Below are 27,832 nucleotides of genomic sequence, written 5' to 3'. Positions count from 1 at the left end.
ATTAAAGCAAGCAGGTTATATGGATTGGGTACAACTGGATGTATACTAACAACCGCATCATTGACTGCTCTCAAGTCCTGCACAGGTCGATACTCATCTGTACCGGGCTTTTGAACAGGCAGCAATGGGGTGTTCCAGGGGGAAGTACAGAATTTTAGGATACCATACCGTATGAACTTATCCAGATAAGATTGGATGTTCTTCTTAGCCTTCTGCGGGATGTGATATTGTCTTAGGCTCACTGGATAAACCCCAAGTTTTAGTTCAATTTTAATAGGTGGAATATTGCGGGCCAGTCCTGGTGGGTTGTTCTCTGCCCAAACTCCTGGTATGTTGAATAATGACTCATCACTCCTAGGGTTTTGGCTAGTCAACGCTGTATAAAGTCGCCACTCTTCTTCCTTTGGTACGGATAATGTCATAATACCTGAAGGTCCATTAAACTTTAAGGATGTTGTTCCATTTGGTAGGAACGTAATCTGTGCTTGTAATTTAGATAGCATATCACGTCCCAGCAATTGGACTGGACATTCAGGCATATAAAGGAATTGATGTTTTACTACGTGGCCTCCCAATGTACAGAGTCGACTTTTAAGAACCGGTTTTTCAGCACTTCTTCCAGTTGCTCCTATTACAGTAATAGTCCTTCCGGATGGAGGAGCAACTAGATTAGTCACCACTGAATGTTCAGCACCAGTATCGATCATGAACGCACTCCTTTTTCCCCCTATTGATACTTCGACCATAGGCTCCGCTCGACCAAGGGGGATGGAGCCCGGTCGGTATCAATAGTCCTCCATGACCGTGTCAGCCAATCCTACAAAGTCCCTGCCTTCTCTATCGCGGGACCTTTGCGCTGCTGGGATATACCTATCTTCCCTAACACTTCCTCTGTTCCCATTGCTCCCTCTATTACCATTACTCCCTCCGGGGCCTCCTCTACCTCTCGCTCTGCCTCTAAAGTTTCCGTAACCTGCCCTGGGTTGGTCTCTCTCGTACTGCTCTCTTTGTGGACATTCGTTCCTCCAATGCCCTTCTTCCTTGCAATACGCGCACTGATTCCTACTCAAAGGCTCCCTACTCCATCTACTATCGCCTCTATCTGGGCCCCGTCTATCTACGCCTGCGATCGCTACCGCTAGCATGTCTGCCTTTCTACGCATCTTGCGCTCTTCCTCTTTCTTACTTTCTGTTTCCCTATTCATATATACCTTATTCGCTACCTCCATTAGTTGGGTGATGGACATACCCGCAAACCCTTCTAACTTCTGTAGCTTGCGCTTAATATCTCCGTAAGCTTGGCTGACAAAGGCGGAGTTCACCATTCGGGAATTATCTGCGTCTTCCGGATTAAAGGGGGTATACAAGCGGTATGCCTCCAATAATCGGTCATAAAAGACACTGGGCGCTTCATCACTTTTCTGAATCACCTCAACTGTCTTCGACATATTAATGGCTTTCTTTCCTCCGGCTTTCATGCCAGCAATTATAGCGTCTCTATAGGCTCTGAGTTGAACCATATCAGCACCATTTACATTCCAATCGGGATCGGTGTTGGGATAATGTGTTGCGGCCCATGCTGATGGATTGGCTTGGTTTAAAGTACGGGCTTTATCCTCTAGTGCTTTAATGGCCGCTTGATTAATTCTTGTCCTTTCCTCATTGTTGAACAAAGTCATTAATAACTGCTGGCAATCAGCCCATGTCGGGTTATGTGTCTGTACTATTGAGGTGAACAGATCAGTCATAGCTTGTGGTTTCTCAGTATACGAGGAATTGTGGGTCTTCCAATTTAAGAGATCGGTTGTCGTGAACGGGACATATACGAAGACTGGGTCAGCATGTGCCATTTGGCCTGCGGCATCGATATAGGCTGACCCAGGATTCAGACGAAGAGGCATCTGATAGTGTTTTAATTGTTGGGTACCGGTCAGTTGTCGGGTCTGTATGGGGCTACGTGGAGGGGCGTCAGTCATAGGTTCCAGTCGGGGAGAAATAGGGTATGGGGATGTGGGAGCTTGGTTTTGGGAAAAGGTTGTAAATAAAACACTTCGAGTCGAGCTAGAAGAAGCTTGACCGGAAGTCTGAAGTGGCGCCAAATCAGGATATTCGGATCTAATGGGGGTTGGCTCTGATTCCGGAAGGGGAGATTTAGTACGAGAGGGGGTGGATTCTGTACTGGAGGAGGAAGCGGAAGTGGATGAGGGCAATGAGGGAAGGGTTGCAGGACTTCCTGCATTTGCGTCACTTCCTCTTAACGGAAAGTAAGGGGGCGGCAAAGGGATCTCGGACTCAGGGGGCGTGTCCAAAATGGGCCTAACACCAGTCCTAGTGGACAAACAAGTCCTAGCTACCATGAGGCGACATTGCTCCTCGTGGCATGTCTGAAGCCATTTTGGCGAGTCATTTACGGCCTGTCTCCAACAATCAATATAAGGAAACTGGCCGTAAAGTTCAGGCCTACTCGATACAGCCACGTGTAAGCGCTGTACCAGAGTTGGATCCAAACTGCCACGTGGCGGCCATGCCGCAACCAAAGTAGGCCACTCCCTAGTACACAAAGTGACCAAACGTACAGGAGACATTTTAACCCCAAAATCACAAGTTTTGAATCCCTTTTTAAAATTCTTCACCATACAACCTAAGGGATCCGGAATCGTTGACTGCGACGCGCCCATACTTATCAATGGAACGTCGTTGACAACGAATACTATGCACGCATACTATTCAACAGTCACACCCGTTTCCTCTGGCAACAGCACCACGTGGTACAGTTACCAAGTGAAACGTACACAATAACACAACACACACTCAGGGAATTCCCATCCACACACAGCTGTTACACCAGTCACTAGATAATCAATATTATGCCCTTTGGCGAAACTATACAGTCACCCACGCTATAATTCTCTATATACGAATTACCCGTCTATAACACACCCCAGTAACATCGTCTTTTACAAATAGCGGTTACAGTACGGTTAGCATAGGTCAAAGCACAAGTTAAGGTCACAATACAATTATTAGTGGTTATGGTGTTAAACATGCAATGGACGACAATGATTAGTACTTATATACAGTGTCAGTAAATATACTGGGTTATGGTACCGTGCACTATAATACAGCAACACACTATTAACACTCTCACTAGACGGCTGAGCTCGCGCTATCTAACAAGATATACACTTTACTAAACAATCTTTATCACATTTACAATTCCCAACTAAACTATTGGCCAGTACCTTGATGGACTACCTAAAACTATATACACCCGTTTTGGTTAGCCACACTGCCCAAGCACCACATATAGCGAGCTAGAGGACCGAATTTACACAGGCGCCTCTTAGTCGATTACTATCAAAAATCTAGTGGGTTCCAAATTTACACGCCTTCCCACTTAGCCAAGATAGGTTGAGAGCTAGCGAACCGAATTTACACAGGCGCCGCTTAGTCTCCCGGTCCCTCCGACCTAGCGAACGTAATATACACCCTAGAACGCTAGTCTAGACAAGACACCGGTGTCCGGCTAGGGCTATTTACACAGGACCCCGCCTGACTAACCAAATCAAACGGTCTGACTAAAGAGCGTTCGATTGAGCGGTGCGCCTTCGCTCCTTCCCTCCGACAGAGGGGGCAGATTCCATACACAAATAACCCCTTATGGGCCTACCGCACAATCGGTATACCCCTAGTGGGTCTGCCGTCTAAAACAGCAGTTGTCTTACCTCCTCGTTCCTGAACCTGAGTTCACACTCATCGACGGGGACACCCCAGCACTTCTCACGTAGAGGCCGATGATCTCCTGGACAACAGACCAGTGGCGCCGAGACGAAGGGAGGTCCACGCAGAAGTTCAGGGGTGCAGCCGTAGAGAACGTGGGCAAAGATAGACCGTCTCACGCCTCTGCCTCTCAGCTACCGTTGAACGATGAGCTTCCCGGCCAATGCACCAAATGATACCGGAGAAACTGACGGAAGCGAAGCACAGAGAGATGGACACAGGTTTCTTCAGGAAGGAAGAGATTCTTTATTGGATCACCGATCGGGACTCAGAGGGACTAGCGTCACCAAAATACCACAAGTTCTGAGCCCCGGACAATAGTGCAGGCTCCTTATATAGGCACATAACTCCTCCCATATTAAGCTCCACCCGCACATTCTCTTGACCAATCAATACAAATAAGAATTAACTTCCTGCTTGACCGCATGGCTTGTCCAGCACAATGGAGGAGGGGAATACTACATCCTGTATTCTTGCACATGCTCCGTACACTACTGATCGTATCTTGCCTCGTGCAACCAACTGATCGATACGTCAGCATATGCACGTACACATGCCACGTGGTAATCTCGGCCTACTAAATTTATTTTTACCGAGATTCCACCACACTTCCTGGGTCAGTGCTGCCGGAAATGCAGCCCTGTCGTTCAGTGTCCCCACGCTCTCCATGGAGACACTCAATTTTCCTCATAGAGATGCATTGATTCAGTGCTATGAGGAGGTCCTGATTGGCCAAAATGGCATTTGGCCCGGTTCCCGTGCCGATTTTAGCCAATCCAATGCTTTCCCTATGGAAACCTGCGCAGCGCTGGAGATAAGGTAAGTTTTAAACTTTTAAGGGGGGGGCAAGCCACCTATATGGTGGGTTTAGCACTATAGGGTCAGGAATATGTTTGTGTTCCTGACCCTATAGTGATCCTTTAAAGCACAGAACCTAGCAGGGCTAACCATACAGTTAACATAATTTTATATAGTCAGTAAGAGATCCTCTATTTAAAATATATAAATTATTGAGAATACAATATAAAATAAAGTTTTGTCCTTTAGATATTTTATTAAATAAAAATATAGACATATAAAAATCCATTATGGAAAATAATTATTCTACTAAGGTAGCACCTGTGGGAGTAGGATATATAAAATAAATCAATATATAAAATAAATATATCAAATAACTTAAAAGAGTCCAGGTAACTTGACACTAGCCCAAATAAGGTAGCTCAAAATAGTAGAGGAGGGTCTTTGTGGAACAGCAAACTGGTTTTGATACTGGTGGTATCACGGAATACAACTTGAAATCCAATAGGACATGTGGAGAATAAACAGAAAAGGAAACTCCACTGGTATGGTATGTATATACACTAAATGCAGATGGTATATAGATAAAATATTACTCACAATATCCAGAGCTACAATCCAGCTCTGGTTTTGGAAGCGTGAAGTGGAACCATTGACACTCAAGGATATATGATGTTCTTCAAGCTTTTTATCTTGAGTAGCAGCAAAGTGATCCAACCCAGAAAATAAAAAGGGCGGTAGAATATAGTGCTCACTGTATCTTTAAGTGTATGAATAAAATATACAAAATGTACTTACAATTTGCCAAGCAGACTCACTGCTCGGTGTACAGCGTATGGGTGGTATAATTCCCACATAGGGATTCTTGGTGCTTCTTGGAAACAGCAAGAAAAAGGATGTCAGGCAAACACGTAATAATAAAAGCTAAAAAAGGAATATGGCAAATGTAATATGTAGCCCAAAAATTCCTTTATTGAACAGAAATATTCAAAAAAGGTTTAGAAACGCGTTTAGAAACTGATATGCAATAAAAACATAGACCTGACAAGCAACGGTATATAAAGGGAACATTAATTGCAATGAGGTTTTGAAATTGCCGACAAAATGACGTCATCAGGGATCATAGTTTAAAATACACATTCATAATGCAATATAAATTTGGATTAAAACAACAGTGCTGGCAGAGAATTAATTGGAAAGCTTATTTTGTATAATATTAGCTATAAACAAAGCTTGTAAATGCCGAAACAATAGGTAAAAAAGCATCACGGGACCTTTATTGAAACACATGCTTCATGTGTGATATAGAGGGGGAGAGGTAACTCCCTCAGCAGACATGGAGAAATTACCTCTCCCCCTCCCTAACACACATGCGTCCCACTCAGGCAAGACGCATGCGTTTTAATAAAGGTCACATGACGCGGAAGTAAAAGCTACGCGTCACGTGATTTTCTTTTAACCTATTGTTTTTAACGCTATCTGATTAGAGAAAAAGAAGAGTGACAGGAAGGACGGAAATAAAAAATCCGAAAGGTTTCTTCTTAAGACCAGTTCGCCGAATGCATGATGTCTGCGATAGGAAGTTGAGAATCATGGTGATAGGAGTCGTAAAGGCATCAGTCCCTCTCCAAACACCAGCTAGACCATTTGTTCCAGGTCACGAGGTAGCTCCGTTTGGTTCTGGGTGCACACGAGTCCGACAGCAGGTCCTTAGTGATTTGTGATAGACCGTCTGTAGCCCAAGTTCCCCTGAAATCTTCCAAGCCATTAGATCTAGACGTCCTTGTAGTACCAGAGGGTGCAGTTCTCCCGGAGGGCTGGATAGTAGGAGGGGAAACGAGGGTAGGAGGAGAGGATGGTCGTAGGGTAGTTCCAGAAGGACCAGGAACCACGTTTGACACTCCCGTAGCGTTGTCCAGAGGAGCATAGATATCTTCTGGTTGCGTACATGGTGTATACTCACAGTCTGGATCTGGTAGCCAGCTGAAGAACCTGAGAAGTTGACGATTGGTCCATGAGACAACTACGTCGATGATGAGAGGACCCCTGCATTTAGTACAAAAACTTTGAAATATCAACTTGTGGAGGTGCCAGTTGCTGCTGTCCCTCCAATGTCATGAATACCAGTCCACTGTGAAGTTGGATATTCCCGGTAGGTATTCTGCCTGTAACCTGATATTGCGGGAGAGACAGAAACTGTAAATGTCTTTTGTTGCATTTGTTAGTGCCCGGGATCGAGCTCCGCCCAGACGATTAATATATAGTACCGCTGAGATGTTGTCCATGGCTTTCCCATTCCAGGCTTGACTGTGGAGAAGCCACCAACAGAGCTCCGTGCGTATCTCGTTCGTGAGAGGGATTGTCTGGTCATATGAGATTCCGGGTCGCAGATAGTGTGCCTTCAGCCGTTGCATGGCTCAGGAGCAAAGAGGATCTGGGTAAATTGCCTATATGGAAGTGGAGAGTAGTTCCACAACCTGAGTGAGGAGACAAAGTTGCATGTGATCCATATTCAGTATCTTCCAAATTTCTTTACGCATAGTGGCTCTTTGAGGGTTAGCCAAAGCATGCATGAGGTGGAGTCGATTTCGAACCCCAGAAATTGGGCGATTTTACGACGGTTCCAGCGCTGATATTAGTTACTTATCACGAAACCCAAGGATTCGAGGAAGTCTACCACAAAGTTTGTTAACCATGTCGTAATAGAGTAGTAAATCATCCAAATAGATTATGCATCTTATCCCTAGCAAACGTAGGCGAGTCATGACCAGTTTCAGCAGCTTCTTGAAGCACCATGGAGCCATGGAGCTGAGCCCAAAAGGTAGGCAGGTAAACTGGCAAGTCTCCTGCTTTCTTTTGCACCAGAAAATGTTACTGATAAAACATATTGAACTGCGCTTTTGGTAAAGAGAGTTCGGGTTTCTTTGTCAATAAGGGCCCTGTGTTCTGTAGAGATCCACAAGGGTGGTGGTGTCTGCATCTGATGCGGTAGGGTGTGGAACTTGATGACGTACCCTTGAACGGTTTGTAGGACCCATGCGTCTGATGATAGCACTTCACAGTTCTGTAAATGAAGGGATAACCGGCCTGCTTTTAGTGTAGAGACATTTGTATGCATTTGTGTTAAGATGTCCTCGACCTCTGCTTCGGTAACCTCTGGTTCTGTTCGTGCCTCTGTAGAGGGGTGAGGTACGGTAGGTGGACGTAGGGTAGAAGGCAGAAGAAGGTGGGTTAGGTTTGGAGCCTGTATTAAAAAAAATCGCCTGGTGGCTCAGCCCCCTCCGAACAGCCCTCCCCAAAACACCAAGTCTTGTTGGTGAGCGGAAGGCCTGTCTCATAGATGACTGGGCATTGCTGAGAGTGGTAAACAATAAAACATGTTTCTTGAGTTCTGCTATAAATAAGTCACCGAAGAGCAGGCCGTTGGCTGAAGAGCCCAGGTCTTTAACCACTTAAGGACACATGACATGTGTGACATGCCATGATTCCCTTTTATTCCAGAAGTTTGGTCCTTAAGGGGTTAAGGGCCATATTCAGCAGTTTCAAGTCGGTTCTTAACAGTGCAGTCCTGTGTCCTTCAGTGCATAACGCTGCGTTGGTGTCCCCCAGCATGCAGATACACCGTTGGGCCCATTCCCTGATGGCTTTGGGGTCTAGTTGAGTGCCCTGTGAAGTGCCAGGTCCGCGAAATAGAGGATCTTGGCGATGGGGCCAAGCAGATCCAGTGACTTGTCCTGAGAGGCTATGAAACCCTTCTCGAACTTTTTCCGTGGGCAGCATCCCATCTGGTACATGAAAACGATCACAGTCTGGTCGAACCCGGGGTAAACACAATTTCATCTGGTAGCATGGGTCGTGGGCATTCTGCTCTAAGACGTGCCCGTACCACCCAGTCTAACGGCTTGCGCATCCAGAAGTGGACAATCTTGGCCAGGTGGGTCGGCAGGTTCCATTCAGAGGACCATGGATGGTCCGCGGGTCAAAGAGAGAGCAACTGTGAGCATCTAAGAACAGCCTTTAGCCTTCCATTGTGAGTGATCCCTGTGAATCTTGTGAGAAGGCATCCTCCGTGAAAGATTCCTTAAATTAATTATTTTGATTCTGAGTAGGGAACATCTTGCCAACCACTTTAGTCATCTGAATCAGAGGCGTCCCCCTGGCATGCGTCGATGATGCAAGATTCTGAGCGTAGGCTTCATCCTCCTTCGAGAAAAACACTGGTGGGGTTAGTTCTTGCCTAACCGTATGCTTGCTATTTTTAGCAGGAGCTGTACAGCACATGTGTATAGGTGCAGTGATGTATGCATAGGTGGTGTAGTGTGTACAGGGGGTGCGGAATATGTATTTATAGGGGATATAAATTACCATGTTTGTATGTAGGAGGTGTAATGTGTGTGTTTAAAGGGTCATAACGCATGAAAGTGCAGGGAGTGTAATGTATGTTTAGGGTGTATAGAGTGTGTATGTGAGTACCGGGGGTATAGTGTGTATATAAGGGGTATAGAGAGTGTGTGAAGTGTGTCTGTGTGTAAGTGCAGGAGGTGTAGTGTGGATGTAGGGCTATAGAGTGTGTGCTGTGTGTTAATGCAGGGGCTGTAGTGTGTATATAGGGGTATAGAGTGTGTTAGTGCAGGGGGTGCTGTGTGTTTGTTCAGGGGATGCTGTGTGTGTAGTGTGTTAGTGCAGTTGAGCAGTATGTTTGTGTGAGTGCAGGGGGTACAGTGTGTGTAGTGTGTGTGCTAGTGCAGGGGGTGCAGTATGTTTGTGTGTTAGTGCAGGGGGCAGTATGTTTGTGTGTTAGTGCAGGGGGGAGTATGTTTGTGTGTTAGTGCAGGGGGTGCGGTGTGTGTAGTGTGTTCGTGTAGGGGAGCATTATGTTTGTGTGTTAGTGCAGTGTGTGTATTGTGTTTGTGTGTTAGTGCAGGGGGTGCAGTGTGTTTGCGTGTTAGTGCAGTGTGTAGTGTGTTTGTGTGTTAGTGCAGGTGGCTGCAGTGTGTTTGTTAGTGCAGGGGGTGCAGTGTGTGTAGTGTGTTAGTGCAGTTTGTGTAGTGTGTTTGTGTGTTAGTGCAGGGGGTGCAGTGTATTTGTGTGTTAGTGTAGTGTGTTTGTGTTAGTGCAGGGGTTGCAGTGTGTGTGTGTGTGTGTGTGTGGTGTGTGTATGTGAGGGGGGTGTATATAGTGGATGATATGGCCATACATTATTAATTTAAGAATTAAACAAGAAAAGTAAAAAAAAAATGATAATACCATTTACTCCCCCCTTTTAACTTGGCAGGGAAGAGAGGAAGCATTCACATACCTGGTGGTCCAGTGAGGAGGGGGGGGGACCACGCCACGCACCGATCCCAGGTGGTCCAGCGGCAGGTAATTCAGTCTGTACCCCGCGAGCGCTGTTTTTTCAGAGCGTTGCCACGGGTTACCATGGTAACGCTCTGATAATCTCGGAGCTCGCGAGAGGAAGAGAAGGAAGCTGCTCGGCGTTCTCCCCTCCGGCCCATGATGGGAGACAGGACTCCACCTTGGGGCCGGTGCTGCCCTGCATGGGCCGGCAGGAGAGATCTCTTGATCTTTCCTGCCGGCCTCGGCCCATGGCCATCACGGTCCACCGGGCATTTGCCCAACGACCAGTCCGGGCCTGGTTCTGTGTAGACACCATTGTATATAGGTAAATATAGATGTAATTAAATGTTTTATTGTCCTTGTCGCTGTGCACACTTATTATATACTTTGACTTAAAGGTATACAATTTTTATGTCATATTTTGTCTCATAGCTGCTATAACTATTTTTTAAGAGACACAAAAATACAGTGGTGCATGCAGACCCATACATTGAAGAGGTTGAAAGAGTGTAGAATATTACAGGTCCATACCAGCAGAAGATAATTTGACAGGCGTTGTCCAGTTACTAAATATATATAAATTATTTAATACCAACCATGAATATTTTTTTGCTATTTTAAGCAACAGTTTCAATGACAGGTGTTACAGAAGTGGAATATACTATCACAAAAACTGGCAATTCCATTCCTGTGATCAAACTTTGGATCTATTCATAGGTCACACTGCAGCTTTATCCAGATTAGTTCAAATTTATGTTTACATTGGTTTTTGTCTACTTGTGTTTTTTCAGCTATGGTCTCCTTTTTTTCTCTCCTCCCTGAATTTTCAACTTTTGTGTGTCGCTTTCTAACACACTCATCCCTTTGTGAGTAGAGTATCTCCTGGATATTTTGTGTGTGTTTTTTTTTCCTCCTAATCCCCACTTCCCCTTTCAACGATGTGTGTCTCTTAATGCCTTTCACCTTCTTCTGTATCTCTTAAACCTGCTTACCTTTTTTTTTGGTTTCTTAACCCTATTGGCCCCCCACATACCAAGCCAATGTCAAGCACCTCAGTCTGAAAGAGTAAAGAATTTGTAGCCAGCACAATGGTAATCTTTGGCTCAGCTGTGAAGAAACAGAGCAATCACGCACCTACAGGGTTATTAGGGCACTAGTTTATTTACCTCCCCCAGCTGCTCTCTGAGAGTATTTACATTTCATTACTTGTTCTTACGCTTTTCGTTGTCTATATCCTTAGGGGCAACCTTATTGGTTAAAACAATTAAAATGCAGTTTGAGAAAAAAAACCAAAATCGACAAAATAAAAATCTGCCACACAATACTTTATTCACCTGCTCCTCTTTTGTTTCCTACCTAAAAATACAGGGAATAAGCTTATAAAAGCACCAAAAAGTCACTGTTCATGAAGCAGGTTCAACGTTACTGTTCATCAAAACACAGTGAGTCCGCCTTCTCTCCTCACCGGCAGACGTCAGCCGGTGGCAGTAGACCTAATGCACGGCAATGGCAGCACTTTCATTAGGATTTCACCATAGGAATAGTGCATAGCATGCGGACGTCCAGCGTCAGGTGACCAAAAGTCGCCCTAGTGGCTCGTGGTGGAGTTAACCCTAGCAGGTAATTATTGCAGTTTCCTAAACACTACAATAATTACCTGCTCAGGGTTAAGGGACCTGGAACTATGCCCCCAGACCACTTCAATGAGCTAAAGTGGTCTGGATGCCTATAGAGTCCCTTTAAACTTAATTATGCTGTACATGAAAGCCAAATCAAAGTTGGGAAGGAAGAAGTGCCTCTAATGGCTTTCAAAGTGACTAGAGGAATGTTCCCTAACAAAGATGAACCGTGAAGTTTCTCAGACAAGGCATTGTTTTCAATTGTCAGAGAAAAGAGACAGGATTTATACACAAAATCCACTGCCATATGCTAGAATTGTACAGTATTTGAATTGTTTAGCAACATTGTTATTCTTTTTTTGGTCAGTAGGTGGCACTATTGGATAAGTAGTAGTACTCTACTGACATTGTACCAAATGTTTTATTCATAAATATGCTGGATATATTCCGCATTTGCTAATGTGAAGTAATGGGTATAATTTCTAACATTTAATAATCTGAACATTTTTCCATAACCATCATTGAAATTTGTCTTAAATGGACTAAAATTTGCAACAGTAAAATTATCCTCAATTCCTAGTTAAGTGAATATACATCAGTTAAAGGGGCACTATAGGCACCCAGACCTCTTCAGTTTATTAAAGTAGTCTGGGTGCAGTATCCCTGTCCCACTTTGTCCTGCAATGTAAATCATTGCAGTTTTAGAGAAACTGCAATAATTACCTTGCAGGACTAAGACTTCCTCTAGTGGCTGTCAGACCGCCACCAGAAGCACTTCCTGCTTGCCAAGCTATTTTCGGTCGCCTGATGCTGGACGTCCTCACACTCTGCGTCCAATAAATCCCTATAGCAAAGCATTGAAGTAATGCTTTCCTATGGGTAGGGACTAATACAGATGTCTAAATCTGATTCAATATGTAAATCTCAAGTTTTACTGGGGTGCTGACTTGCTGGCTGTGGTTTACTAAGGACATCTGCATACTGACTAATATATTTTTTTCAAATCTTTTTTTTAGTAAGCTTATGATTGATACTGTATATTTTTGCCATTCGTAATATGGTAAACTGTAGCATTGCATAAAACAGACATATATATATATATATATATAATGCTTTCAAATTAAATGGAAACCATACCTCCCAACAGTCCCAGCTTAAGCTGGACAGTCACAATGTCATGCTTCTGTCACACCATCCTGGGTTAGTTCCTTGGAGTCCTACATCTGAGAACACCAGGTAAATGTCTGCAGAAAGTGCAGCATAAGTGCATCATTATTAAGGACTCTTACGTGGCACAGAGTAATCTTAGGACATTTTGAGCCTATGTCAGAATGTACATATGCAGCCCTGAGTGGGGCTGGCCAGTGTGGCTGGAGGCTTAGCATGCAAGAACTGCAATCTATTACACAGAAGGACCCATGATTGAGCTGGGATCCATTATACAGGAGAACCCATTATTGAGCTGGCAACCATTATACAGGAGGACCCATTATTGAGCTGGGAACCATTATACAGGAGGACCCATTATTGAGCTAGGATCCATTATACAGGAGAACCCATGATTGAGCTAGGATCCATTATACAGGAGGACCCATGATTGAGCTGGGAACCATTATACAGGAGGACCCATGATTGAGCTGGGAACCATTATACAGGAGGACCCATTATTGAGCTGGGATCCATTATACAGGAGGACCCATTATTGAGCTAGGATCCATTATACAGGAGAACCCATGATTGAGCTAGGATCCATTATACAGGAGGACCCATGATTGAGCTAGGATCCATTATACAGGAGGACCCATGATTGAGCTGGGAACCATTATACAGGAGGACCCATTATTGAGCTGGGAACCATTATACAGGAGGACCCATTATTGAGCTAGGATCCATTATACAGGAGAACCCATGATTGAGCTGGGATCCATTATACAGGAGGACCCATTATTGAGCTGGGAACCATTATACAGGAGGACCCATTATTGAGCTGGGAACCATTATACAGGAGGACCCATTATTGAGCTGGGAACCATTATACAGGAGGACCCATTATTGAGCTAGGATCCATTATACAGGAGAACCCATGATTGAGCTGGGATCCATTATACAGGAGGACCCATGATTGAGCTAGGATCCATTATACAGGAGGACCCATGATTGAGCTAGGATCCATTATACAGGAGAACCCATGATTGAGCTGGGATCCATTATACAGGAGAACCCATTATTGAGCTAGGATCCATTATACAGGTGGACCCATTATTGAGCTAGGATCCATTATACAGGAGGACCCATTATTGAGCTAGGATCCATTATACAGGATGACCCATAATTGAGCTGGGATCCATTATACAGGATGACCCATAATTGAGCTGGGATCCATTATACAGGATGACCCATTATTGAGCTGGGATCCATTATACAGGATGACCCATAATTGAGCTGGGATCCATTATACAGGAGGACCCATGATTGAGCTGGGATCCATTATACAGGAGGACCCATGATTGAGTTGGGATCCATTATACAGGAGGACCCATGATGCAAGAGGACCCATTACTAGGAACCATTACTCAGGAGGATTCATACAGAAACTACAATCCGTTATACATGAGGGTACCTTCCATAAGCAGGGATACATTATACAGGAGGACCCATTATTGAGCTAGGATCCATTATACAGGAGAACCCATGATTGAGCTAGGATCCATTATACAGGAGGACCCATGATTGAGCTGGGAACCATTATACAGGAGGACCCATTATTGAGCTGGGATCCATTATACAGGAGGACCCATTATTGAGCTAGGATCCATTATACAGGAGAACCCATGATTGAGCTAGGATCCATTATACAGGAGAACCCATGATTGAGCTAGGATCCATTATACAGGAGGACCCATGATTGAGCTAGGATCCATTATACAGGAGGACCCATGATTGAGCTGGGAACCATTATACAGGAGGACCCATTATTGAGCTGGGAACCATTATACAGGAGGACCCATTATTGAGATAGGATCCATTATACAGGAGAACCCATGATTGAGCTGGGATCCATTATACAGGAGGACCCATTATTGAGCTGGGAACCATTATACAGGAGGACCCATTATTGAGCTGGGAACCATTATACAGGAGGACCCATTATTGAGCTGGGAACCATTATACAGGAGGACCCATTATTGAGCTGGGAACCATTATACAGGAGGACCCATTATTGAGCTAGGATCCATTATACAGGAGAACCCATGATTGAGCTGGGATCCATTATACAGGAGGACCCATTATTGAGCTAGGATCCATTATACAGGAGGACCCATGATTGAGCTAGGATCCATTATACAGGAGAACCCATGATTGAGCTGGGATCCATTATACAGGAGAACCCATTATTGAGCTAGGATCCATTATACAGGTGGACCCATTATTGAGCTAGGATCCATTATACAGGAGGACCCATTATTGAGCTAGGATCCATTATACAGGATGACCCATAATTGAGCTGGGATCCATTATACAGGATGACCCATAATTGAGCTGGGATCCATTATACAGGATGACCCATTATTGAGCTGGGATCCATTATACAGGATGACCCATAATTGAGCTGGGATCCATTATACAGGAGGACCCATGATTGAGCTGGGATCCATTATACAGGAGGACCCATGATTGAGTTGGGATCCATTATACAGGAGGACCCATGATGCAAGAGGACCCATTACTAGGAACCATTACTCAGGAGGATTCATACAGAAACTACAATCCGTTATACATGAGGGTACCTTCCATAAGCAGGGATACATTATACAAGACAGCTCCTTCTACAGCTGGGATCCATTATACAGGAGAATCTCTTTCACGGAAATACTGGAGGGCCCCTCTTCCACAGCAGAGATCTTTTATACTAAAAAGGCCCCTTTCACAGAATGAACCCATTATACACAAAGGTGCCTTCCACAGCAGAGATCCATTCCACAGCTAGGATCCATAATACAGTACCACTCCCATGGCAGGGATCTATTATACAAAAAGGTCTCCTCCATAGCAGGGATTCCTTATACACAAAGGTAATTTCCAAAGATGGAATTCCAAAACTATTTTGAAAGATACTATCTTGAACAATCATATTTTGATATAAGAACTCAGTCTGGGCTCATGATGATCTATTTAATTTTATATAGTCTACATGCAGTTTATTTTATAAGATGCTTAATTCACATAAGCTAGTATTATTGACCGGCTACTCTCTTTTTTTTTTCCTTCTCTCTGTTTTTCTACTATTCTTGTTCTTTTTACCTACACAAAATGATCACGCAGATAAAACAGTAATTTTTTAAACAAAGTATTATAACTGCGGATGAATAGGCAAACCACTGTGTGCTGAGACAAGAGCGGCAACCTCCAGAGGATCTTTCAATCAGATCAGTCACTGCATTGATCATTTTCTAAGATGACAAACCAGAATACTTCGCTTTTCACTTCAAACAAATTTTAAACACATGCACTTTAGCAAACAATATTTATTTATTTATTTTTATTCACATTTTTTTATTTTTTTTTGCCAACTCTATGAAAATCACATATTGTTATATTAGGGGCATAGAAGTTAGGACAAGGAAGAATTATATTCCAGACCGGATGCAGTAGATGAAGAAAGATCCCTCTGGATGAACCACCAATAGCAACAAAGGCTAAAATAGTCAAATAACTAGAGCCCCGGTGGTGGAATATGACCTGCTGCATGCACATACTACACAGATTCTCCTAGAATTAGAGGTACGTGGATCAATGTCTCTTTTATGTAACCGTTTCCTTTTTATAACCTTTTGAATAAACATCCTATTGTAAAGGCTTCCTTGTAATAAATAAAGGGAAAAGCCCATTTAGCACCAAAATTCAAAGGTAGAGATGAGAGAATTTAAAGAAGTAGTAATAATAATAATAATAATAATAATAATAATAATAATAATAATAAGGATATCAGGACAGAGATGCAGCTTCATGGGGGCGGAACAGAAATGTTATCAGGCATGCAAGTGCATGGAGGTTGCTATGTTGAGGACAGAGACGTAGTGTATGTCAGTGCAAAAATGTACCGTGTGAATACCTAGGGATTGTTATACGGAGGAAAGGCAGAGAAGTGTAGTGTATGCAAGTATCAAGGAATTGTTGCAATGAGATAACTTCCTGACACCTATTTTGGGAATGTTACAGAAAAGCAGAGCAGAAATATTGAATATGAGAGTGCGTAGAAATTGTTACAGGAACTCAAGTGACCAAGTTGTAGTGTATGTGGCTACTTAGAATCTGTTACAGGAAGGCAAGTGACTCGGTTGCAGTGTGAGACTGCCTAGGCACTGTTAAAATCAGGCAGAGTGGTTTGTTTATTGAACAGAGAATGATGATGAATTGAAAAACATATTGGGGATTTTCTAGTACAGCTATATTCAAACCTTGGTTATTTTAAGCTATAATTTGTCATTCAGACTTTAGTTCTGAACAGTTTGGTGCTTAGTGAAAGTAGCGTGTAGTGTATAAGAGGGCTTACAAAGTGTAACTGGCAAGCAAAGCATGTGGTCTCCTATAAAATGTTACAACACACAGTGCAGATATCTAGGGCTTCTGCAGGATTGTCTACTATCACACAGGTGCCAAGTGCCAGCGCAGAGTAGGCGAGTACCTAAGGACTGTTTCAAGAAAACAAGTGGCTAAGGAATGGCATATGAGTGCTTAAGGATTTCTACAATGAGGGGAGTGAAATTGGAGGAGTGTACTACAAAGTCTAAGAGGCAGAGATCCACGAGAGAAGAAACATGGAAATAAAGGCCTGCAATTTTAGGATGGGAATAGATGCAGAACAACGGGGGCAGAAATAGGATATGACTTTGTAGCACAGGCAGATTATATATACAGTAGTCCGGAATTGTGAATGGAGTGATTACAAGGGCTGAATATCTAAACTGCCCCTAGATCAAAATAATAATGATGATTTAAAAAAATAAAAATAAAAAATCAGACGCCTTACCCAAGCTTAACCTAGTAACATTAATACAAATCTCTGCCACTTACAGTGATAAATCAGCACCAGTTTACCAGGTAAAGCAAGAGGCATCTCCTAATACTGACAGTAAAACACCCCCAGCCCCAGGAAAGGGGAGTCAGTAAAATATAACACGGTATATCTGTTGCTCCCTCCTCAGGTTATAGAAGGTTTAACTCTCACTTCTTCTTCCGCTCTTGAGAACAGCGAGGGCAGAACCTGGGAGTGGGAGAGAGAACGTTAGATAAAGACAACAACCAAACCATGGGCAGCTGTCCACACAAACACGCCAAGAGTGAGAGCATGAGTGTGAGTAGAAGAGAAGGCATAGAGGGGCTAGGCAAAGTGTGGAGATACGTGGGCACCGCTCCCAACATCCTCATGGGTTTTACTTTATTATTTTCAGATAATCCTTAAGGTCTATTGCACAGCGGGATAAAAGTCAGCAGGAGTGTATCCAAATGCCTGTCACTATGAATGGAGCTGGAAAGGTTCGGAAACTTGATATGCAGCACCGGACACAGCTGGAGAAGGTCTGTATGTATGATTTGATGAGAGACATTTACAGAGGTTTCATGAATGAGAATTAACCCAGCTTGGGGACAGATTAAAAAGTGATTACTTTAAGCAGAGCTCACTAGATATACCAAGGGATTACGGTCTATTTCTCCAAATTAATTTGCTTATACTTAAAGCAGGGGAGGTGAACTTTCGGTCCTCCGGATGTTCTGCACTAGATTTCCCATAATGCTCTTACAGCTATAATGCTGGCAAAGCATCAAGGGAGATGTAGTCCACAACATCTGGACCGCCGAAGGGTCCCCATCCCTGACTTAAAGGGATACTCTTAGAAACAAAACAACTACTCTGATGAGGCAGTCTTGGTGCATATATATTACATGTTTGCAATCTCACTGCTCAATTCTCCACCATTTAGGAGTTAAATCACTTTATTTATCAGGCGCAGTCACACCTCCCCTGGCTGAGACGCTCACAGCCTGCCTGCACACTTCATGAAAAAGAGGCTAACAACATTATGAACTAAACAGTGAAAACTCAAAGTGAATTCTCACTTTTGTGAATAACCCTGCAAATCTGCTAGCTTCCGTTATTGCAACACTGTGTTTAATTTACAATTTGTTATTGCCTACTCTGTTGAAGACCAAATAGAGCCAGGAATAGGCTCATGCCGATTCTTAAAGTACAATTAACAGAGCAGGAGTTAAGAAATTCGAAAGTAAACACATTGTTTGTCATGGAGGCTGTATGAGTCACAGGAGGTGTGGCTATGGCTGGATAGACAGAAACAGAAGTGATTTAACTCCTAAATGATAGAGAAATAAACAATGAAACTGCAGGAGCATGATCTGTACACCAAAACTACTTCAATAAGCAAAAGTTATTTTGGTGGTTAGATTCCCTTTTTATTGTCAATATGTAGGAAAGAGAGGAGGGTTAATGTGATAAAGAAAGAGTATCATAAAGGATAAGAAAAAGTACGCATAGGATGGATAAGAAGTGAGATGAGACAGTAGCAAGTGAGCGGGAGGGTTAGACAGTTTGCTGAAAGGGGATTTTAAGAAGTGAATTTGTGTAACGAGTGAGCGTTAAGCAGTAATGATAACAATGGACTCTCACCATTTACCACGAGGTTTTGTAGCGAGGCCAACACAGGCAAAATGAAACCATTCAATGGAGCACTATGGAAAAAAAGAAGTCATTGTGAGAGCACAGCATCAGACCCTCCCATATGCCCATTACCTGTCAAGGTTTGCAAAACTGTCATTTATTTAGTTAAATGCCCAGCACTGAGGCAAATAAAACCAAAACACAAAAAACAAGAATGATTATGTGCTAACCAATGTGGCAGTACATAAAGCGGTAGGGAAAAGGGAGTACATTTGCACAGGGACAGGCAGTAAATAAGAAATATGCTCACTATTTTGCATAAAGGAGTGTGTGCACACACTGACAATGCAGAAGCAGTGACTGTAAGATCACACTGACACAACTTCAGGCATGCAACCTTAAACTGACAAACATACTGAGAAAATACTCCCTTGCTCTCAAAGCTCAGCCGAACATACCACTAATAGACTGTGTGTACTGAATTACATGACACATTACTAGCCTTTATCTGCAGTTAGCAAGAGTAAAGCAAACTCACATCTGGATTATCACAGCCAATCATTTCCCCATAGGAGACCTGATGGCACAGACAGTATGTTGGTTCGTTTGGATCCACAGGCATATCCAGGACATCAGAGGGGTGCACTTTGCCAAAATTTGTAGCTGGTGTGCCATACTCTGCCCTAAATGATAAAACAAACTTCCATTTAGCCACACTACAATCTTTTTTATTTGGATACACCCTTCACACAATAGCACGGTCTTCTCTCCCCAAAATGGGTTTCCCTTTTATCCCACATGGACAGGTCACTCACGTCTGGACTAGTTTGATTTTCTTCTGGTTGATCTTTGGAGCCTCGTCATCTGAGTTCTTCACCTTTGATCTGACTTTTACAGCTTTCTTCTCCTTCTGACCTCTGCCCTCTGCAGAGAGGACAATCATAATTTTACTCAAATGTGTACACAGGAACAAAGAGCTAAGGGACCAGATCTGGGGGTAAGTTAAAAAAAAAACACAAAGGGAAGTTTGTGGGTCAGTTTGATTTTGTCAGGGATAGCAACAGCAGGAAGTTGTATGAGATGAGGTAGAGAATTATGAGGTGAAGATGGTACAGTGGGGAAGAAGACTAAGTAGTGGTATGAGGTGGGATAGAGGCAGTCACTTACTCTTTTTGCCTTTACTGGAGCAGCTGTCATAGTCACTGGACTCAATATGTTTCTCTTTTAGATCAGCTTCAAAGCGAGCAAGGTCAGTATCCAGCCTGCGAATATGCTTGTCCACCTAAGGTGAAGATAGTAAAGATGGGAACAGAATTAGCACACACACACACAAAAAATGGTGGTGGAGGGTATTATGTATCTCTCTGTTTTTCTAATGGATTTATGGCAGCCGAAATGGGAGTTGCTTGATTTATCTTCACAGGGAGTACAGCCACCGACTCTGAAATATTTTTTTTTTTTTTGGTTTTACACATACACTAATATTTATTGATTTTAACCCATGCATAATTACATAAAATAGTCATTATATTGCAGTAGACTGGTAGAAAGGGTATCCTGCATGTGAATAATCTTCATTATAAGCTGCAGGTGCAGATATTCTTTATTTTTCTTGTGCATGTAAAGACATTTAACATTTTGTCTTGCGATGCCACAACAGCATTAGCAAGCCGATTAAGAACAGTAGGTTTAACATGGCATGCGATGTGATAGCACATTTTTATATTAATATCAGGCTAGAGCTGGAACGGTTATTGCAAGATAAGAGATACGATTTTAAACTAAACTAAAGGTTATGATATTTCAGGCAAAGTCTCACGCATGGTTAATTATAAGCATTTGCAGCAAATTTATAGAACAAGCTAAATATCAGCTGAGTAATGGCGTCTATTGTACTGGTTCTCGTCGAGGTTTTCAGACTTAAAATACGAAACATACATTGCTCCTTAGGGGTATACGAGTGGGTAAAGGTGTCCCCATAGGTTGTTAATGTTACATCTTGTCAAGAGTGCGTGAGAGTAAGTAGATATAAGTGGTTCGATGGTGTCTGGCTGTTAGGCTGAGGGACCCTCCTGTTTCAGTGTGCTAGGCTTTATGTAATATTAAGACTCGTCTAACAGCTTGCAAGATGAAATCCTCTATACAGTCTGCTTCAATTCTGAGTTGGGCTTTTGTGCCTGAACATACGTCGGCATTTAAGCCAGTCAAGTTACACCAGGCTAAAGAATGCTAAATAAGTGAGTGTGTGATTAGGCATGCTATATTAACAGTAAGTGTGCTATCTAACTCGCAAGTGCTGTGGCAGTAATATATATGTGATGCACCATTTTTACAGTAAAATTACTCAGAGATATGGCAATCACAACACATTGACTACTATGTCAGGCAGTAGTAGAACAGAAGATTGAGTAATCAGGATATTCGTACTGACAGTGAAAACATGTACCGTGATGCAGCGATGTGTAGCATTTAGGCTGGACTAGGAATCAAACGGGTACAAGTGTGTGGGGGGATGATTGCGGGAGAATAAGAGAGTGATGTCAAGAAGGGGTTAATATGTGAAACCTGACTCTTATCATTAGCCTGGAGTATTATGCTATACTGCGCACTTTAAACTGCAAGGCGACTGAATATGTGAACGTGTCTACTTAGGTAGAGAAAACATGTAGCTGACAATGTGCAGTGGGTTACATGCTAGCTTAGCTTGACTGGTGTGTAAGCCTAGATAGCTGAGAGACCTAGCAATACCAGGAGAGTGAGAGAAGAAAGACATTAAAACAGTAAGGCCAGATATTACAGAATTAAAATGAATTGAAAGCACACTGTCCACTTAAGCTCAGTGGGAATGTCCTCCTTTAGGCCTGGCTTCATCCGACGCCGCTTCTGCATCTCAGGTGCCTTGTGTACATGTCCCCTGGTCAGGGCTAGTTTAGTGCCAAAACAAATCAAAGTAAATGTCTCAAAGCAGGTTTAAGACGTAGGTTAAAAGGCAATTGTTCTAAACAGTTAACAGTGTAAACTTAACAAGTAGTGATACAGGAGCCGTCCCCGACACTGTAGTATTACAGTGTGGGAAAGTCTGCTTTGCTGTCTGGGTTTAACCTATGCCTGCAATGCCAATCCGTTGGTGTTGTGTGCAATATTCCTTCGAGGCAGGGACTGGGGCAGTGTCCTGAGAGGTAAGTGTCAGCATCAGCATCTCACCGATAAATCCTTTGGGCTGCTGCTTTTGTTTGGTGCATGGAGTAGATAGGCAGAGGGTTGTGGCTGATCTGTGCACCCTGGCTCGGTAGCTGTTCCCCTTTTTCACTGGCTTAGCTGTAGTAGCGCTATGCTGTGTCATTCGGTCCTTCCCTCGCCTTGGGTATTTAGAGGATCGTGGAGGTATCCGTTTACGGCGGATGATCCTCCGTTTGCGCTGCATGTGCAGGGAGGCAATGTCTCGGGGTGCTGTCCTCTTAGGTGGCGTTGACGCCATTGCTTTGGCTCTGCTTGTCTGCTTCGGGCGGTTAATGCCCCTCTGTCTCTCTCTCCGCTTTGTCATGTTGCCGGTTGATTGCTCCCGTGGTGTATTTGCCATAATCGGGTGCCTCAGCCGCGTGTGAGAGGGTGTGTGTTGTCGCTTTGCCAGTGTAGCTAGTTTCAGGGCAGGTGATGGGTTCCTCTCTCCCAATCTCTCCCAAAATTTGTGGCATACCTCCTCAAATTTAGCCTGGAAGGCCACTGTCCATTCTTCGGCTGTCTGTGCCGGTGGATTCGCGGCACTGCCGGCAGCCATCTTGGCTTGGCCTCGTGGAGTCGCTTGGTCGGAGTTGCTCTTATAAGTGTCCCAGAGGTGAGTGCTCACCATTAGCTGGTGGACCGGGATGACCCCCGCCGGTCCAGAGGGGGGAAAGCGAGAGCCCGCCGCCAGATACCCGGCGTGGTGTTGCAGCTGGGGAGCGGCCGTCTCCCCTGCGCCTGCCATGCTTGTAGGCCTCACCGTGAGTTTAGCTCAGTTCTTCGCTTGAGAGGTATCGTTCTCCTCACTCCGATGTCCACTCTTGAATGGTGGCCTTATAATCACGGTTGTGTGCCGGTGTGGCAGTGAAATTCAGCTTTAGGTGCCAAGTTTAGCAGGAGCTGCTGAGATAAGCGTCTTCACAGCTCTGCGGTCAGGCCCCGCCCCCCCGAAATATTGTTTTTTTGCATACTGACAATCATCCAATGGTATACTGCCTCCCTTAGTAAACTCATCAGCTCCTTTGGCTTCCATTATCATTTCTATGCGGATGACACGCAAATCTACCTGTCCTTTCCTGATCTCTCTCCACCCATCTTGACTCGAGGCCTCTTCGATTTCCAACTGGATGGCTGCTCACTTCCTTAAACTCAACCTGTCCAAAACAGAACTTCTGGTCTTTCCTCCCTCAAGTGTTACTACTCCCGTGTCTGTCTCACCTCCAAGTCAACGGCACTACCATCACCTCTACCTTGAAGGCTCGCTGCCTACAAGTCCCTACATAATGCTGCTCCAACCTACCTATCCTCCCTAATACACAAGTATGTCCCGTCGAGGCCCCTACGCTCTGCCAAAGACCTACGTATATCCTCTATCCATAAGTCCACCTCTAATTCTCGCCTCCAAGATTTCTCCAGGGCTGCACCTCTTCTGTGGAACACCCTTCCCTTCTCCGTAAGACTTTCACACAGTCTCCACTCATTCAAAAAAATCTTTGAAAACTCAAGAAAGCATATCAATTAAACTGCAGGTCTTTATCCCCCATCCCCCAGGACTCCTCTCCTGCAACTGTCAAAAATGACCAACTAAGCCCTAAATGAATACTTTTCTAACAACCTACCTTGTATCCCTACTTTTACCCTTTGTGTCACTATACCCCACTCCCTCTAGAATGTAAGCTCATTGAGCAGGGCCCTCCACCTCTCTGTTCCTGTATGTCCAATTGTATGTTAAAATTACATGTCTGTTAGTCAACCCGTTGTACAGAGCTACGGAATGTGATGGCGCTATTTAAATAATAAAATAATAATAACAACAGGGTTGTGGGCATCTGTGTTTTATGTCCGGCAAATATAATATTAGTATAATGTAATGACATGCAACTATTGTTGGCCTCTCACCATTTCATATGTCTGCATTGCAAGCTGCACTTTGTCGTCCCCATACTCTTTGCACTTGCCGTATGCCTCTTGCACTTGTCTGAGGAGCTGAAGCTTCTCTTCAGAGCTCATAGATCGAGCGCTGTTCATATACTGACAGGACAATCTGTCTATGTGACACTTCAAGTCTGCGAAAAGAAGGTGGGGTCAAGAAAGGAAGAAACACTCATTTATTATGCTGTTCTAGAGTGGACTCACTCTATCAGCATATGTCAACAACATTTTGGCAAGGTCACGCTAAGGCACACTGTTCTATCGTATGCAAGTCACACAATCCTGGTTCTGTCGATATGTTCTAGTGAAGGTGAAATCAGTCAACAAGTCACACTGTCCTACTAAAGGCACAAACAATCAGTGGGTCACTGTCAGAGCAAAGACGCATTAAGACATCAAGTCACACCATCCTACTGAAAGTTCAATGAGCGAGTCCAGATGTCCTAGCAAAAGGTACACTGATCAAGTTATGATGTTTTTAGATTAAAGGGACATGACACTGACACACTCACCCTCTGTTCTCTGGTCCAGGTCTCTCATTAGTTGGAAGTTTCTCTGAAGTTCAAAAGGCAAATTTTCTATACCTGCAAAAAAATATTACACAAGTACATATGATCAAAACTAAGGACAAACTGTAATGAAAGCAAACAGCATGTACCAGTAAGTAATTCCACCCTATAAAACAGTTATTTCCTGCAGTATTGCAAAATTTGAGGGAAAAAAACAAAACAAGAAAAAAACACGTAATGAACTACCCTGTATTTCAATCATGGAATATACTAGGAATAAAAGTGTGTCGACATCTGCTTATTAAACACTTTGGACAAAATTGTTGATCCCCACATGGTGCTAAAATGGCCCCACATTCCAGGATGGATTTTCACTAAATGTTGAAATATTATGAGGATTTGCATTGTGATCATAAAACTGCTTAGCCACAGAAACCTATTCCATGAAAATCCTCTAAACAATTTAACCCCCCGCCCCTCCCAGTTCTTATCCAACTTCATAAAAAAACAAAAAAAAACACCACCACAAAATAAAGAAAGCAGGGGATACGGGAGTGCAAATATCTGGTACAGCAATGTGTAATTCCTGGCATCACTGGATATTTTATCAAACTTTGACCAGCAATGAGCATGGTGGGGTGGCTCTCAGCCTACCATTTGGTGTACAAAGTTGGATGGATTTGCGCAGACAATAAGAAAATAAAAAAATCTGCATAGATGTAGCTGCAGAGGAGCAAGGCCAGCCACAATTTTCCAAACTAAATGGGGGAGGGAGCAGACTGACTCAGAGCTCCATGACCACTAGAATTATTTGGTAGAGGTTACAGCGTTTATAGTGCCAATTTAATCCCTAGTTTACAGGTAAGGATTTATTATTCTCGGATTCATTAAAGCAGGAATTGTCATGATCTAACAAAGGAATCTTAAGTTTTAGGCTAAAATATAAGGTGCAAACAGTGGGGAAAAATAACCTTTCCAGTTTGCTGATTTTGGACTAAACTTTGCAATATTTCTATCCATTTCCAGTGTGTGATTTAGTGGTAGAGAACTGTATTATGTTTGCATTCTACATCAATGAGTATATGCAATGTGTATACATCTCCTAGAGTGGGGAAAGGCAACCTTTGGCACTCCAGATGATGGGGGCTGCATCTCACCTGATTGGCACTCCAGATGTTATGGATATGTAGTCCATAACATCCAGAGTGCCGAATGCTGACTGTAACTGCTGTGTGTGTGTAATATAGATACAAGACTCATGTATTATAGAGAGACAAGCAGTCACCCTGGGTGTGTTATATAGAGAGCTGCTGTGTATTATAGAGAGACAAGCAGCCGCCCTGGGTGTGTTATATAAAGCTGAACTGTGTATTATAGAGAGACAAGCAGCCAACCTGGGTGTGATAAATAGAGAGCTGCACTGTGTATTATAGAGAGACAAGCAGCCACCCTGGGTGTGTTATATAGAGAGCTGCACTGTGTATTATAGAGAGACAAGCAGTCGCCCTGGGTGTGATAAATAGAGAGCTGCACTGTGTATTATAGAGAGACAAGTAGCCGCCCTGGGTGTTATATAGAGAGAGCAGCACTGTGTATTATAGAGAGACAAGCAGTCGCCCTGGGTGTGTTATATAGAGAGCTGCACTGTGTATTATAGAGAGACAAGCAGCCGCCCTGGGTGTGTTATATAGAGAGCTGCACTGTGTATTATAGAGAGACAAGCAGCCGCCCTGGGTGTTATATAGAGAGAGCTGCACTGTGTATTATAGAGAGACAAGCAGCCGCCCTGGGTGTTATATAGAGAGAGAGCTGCACTGTGTATTAGAGAGAGACAAGCAGCTGCCCTGGGTGTTATATAGAGAGAGCTGCACTGTGTATTAGAGAGAGACAAGCAGCCGCCCTGGGTGTGTTATATAGAGAGCTGCACTGTGTATTATAGAGAGACAAGCAGCCGCCCTGGGTGTGTTATATAGAGAGCTGCACTGTGTATTAGAGAGAGACAAGCAGCCGCCCTGGGTGTGTTATATAGAGAGCTGTACTGTGTATTATAGAGAGACAAGCAGCCGCCCTGGGTGTGTTATATAGAGAGCTGCACTGTGTATTATAGAGAGACAAGCAGCCGCCCTGGGTGTGTTATATAGAGAGAGCTGCACTGTGTATTATAGAGAGACAAGCAGCCGCCCTGGGTGTGTTATATAGAGAGAGCTGCACTGTGTATTATAGAGAGACAGGCAGCCGCCCTGGGTGTGTTATATAGAGAGCTGCACTGTGTAGTATAGAGAGACAAGCAGCCGCCCTGGGTGTGTTATATAGAGAGCTGCACTGTGTATTATAGAGAGACAATCAGCCGCCCTGGGTGTGTTATATAGAGAGAGCTGCACTGTGTATTATAGAGAGACAAGCAGCCGCCCTGGGTGTGTTATATAGAGAGAGCTGCACTGTGTATTATAGAGAGACAGGCAGCCGCCCTGGGTGTGTTATATAGAGAGAGCTGCACTGTGTATTAGAGAGAGAGAGATATGTGTGTAATTAAGATCCCACTCACTGTCCAAATAATGCTCCAGGTACATGCCAGCCGCCATCTTGAACAACAAAAGATGAACTTCCGGCCAGCTGCCGCTCTCTCAACACAGCAGAAATCTCTATGGTTTTCGTTCCCGCCATATTGGTTGGGGCAGACAAGACATACACAGGCCATCCAATAAATCTGCTGTACACACACAGAGTACTGCATAATTATCCAAAAACGTAAATCAACATGCTCTACAAACCTGTAATTTGTTCCCAAAATAGGCCTCCAGTTGGCTGGAAAAAAGCATAGTGGGAGTTGTAGGACTATCTGCAGTTTCCTCTGTTTTATTTAAAAAGAGATGTAATCCAGGGTTCACAATTAAACCAATTAATTTAAACCCTGGACATTCTTTCTCGAAGAACTTTCAGCCTTGCTAGTGACTGGA

General features: G+C 43.6%; 1 protein-coding gene across 1 annotated transcript; it reads right to left on the bottom strand.

The window, feature by feature from the left end:
• Positions 1-16,496: 16,496 nt before the first annotated feature.
• On the bottom strand, positions 16,497-27,478 carry ING4 (inhibitor of growth family member 4). The gene is made up of 8 exons (XM_063433963.1): positions 27,421-27,478; positions 24,879-24,950; positions 24,334-24,500; positions 20,380-20,494; positions 20,028-20,136; positions 19,751-19,895; positions 19,222-19,283; positions 16,497-17,802 (listed from the first exon to the last, which is right to left on the bottom strand). The coding sequence occupies exons 1-8, from the start codon at positions 27,455-27,457 to the stop codon at positions 17,763-17,765; spliced, it is 747 nt and encodes a 248-aa protein (XP_063290033.1). The 5' UTR covers positions 27,458-27,478; the 3' UTR covers positions 16,497-17,762.
• Positions 27,479-27,832: the final 354 nt, after the last annotated feature.

This window comes from Pelobates fuscus, chromosome 10 (assembly GCF_036172605.1).
Source record: "Pelobates fuscus isolate aPelFus1 chromosome 10, aPelFus1.pri, whole genome shotgun sequence".
Classification (NCBI taxonomy): Eukaryota; Metazoa; Chordata; class Amphibia; order Anura; family Pelobatidae; genus Pelobates; species Pelobates fuscus.
The sequence above is the reverse complement of the archived record's forward strand: the minus strand, read 5'-3'. Positions and strand labels throughout refer to the sequence as shown.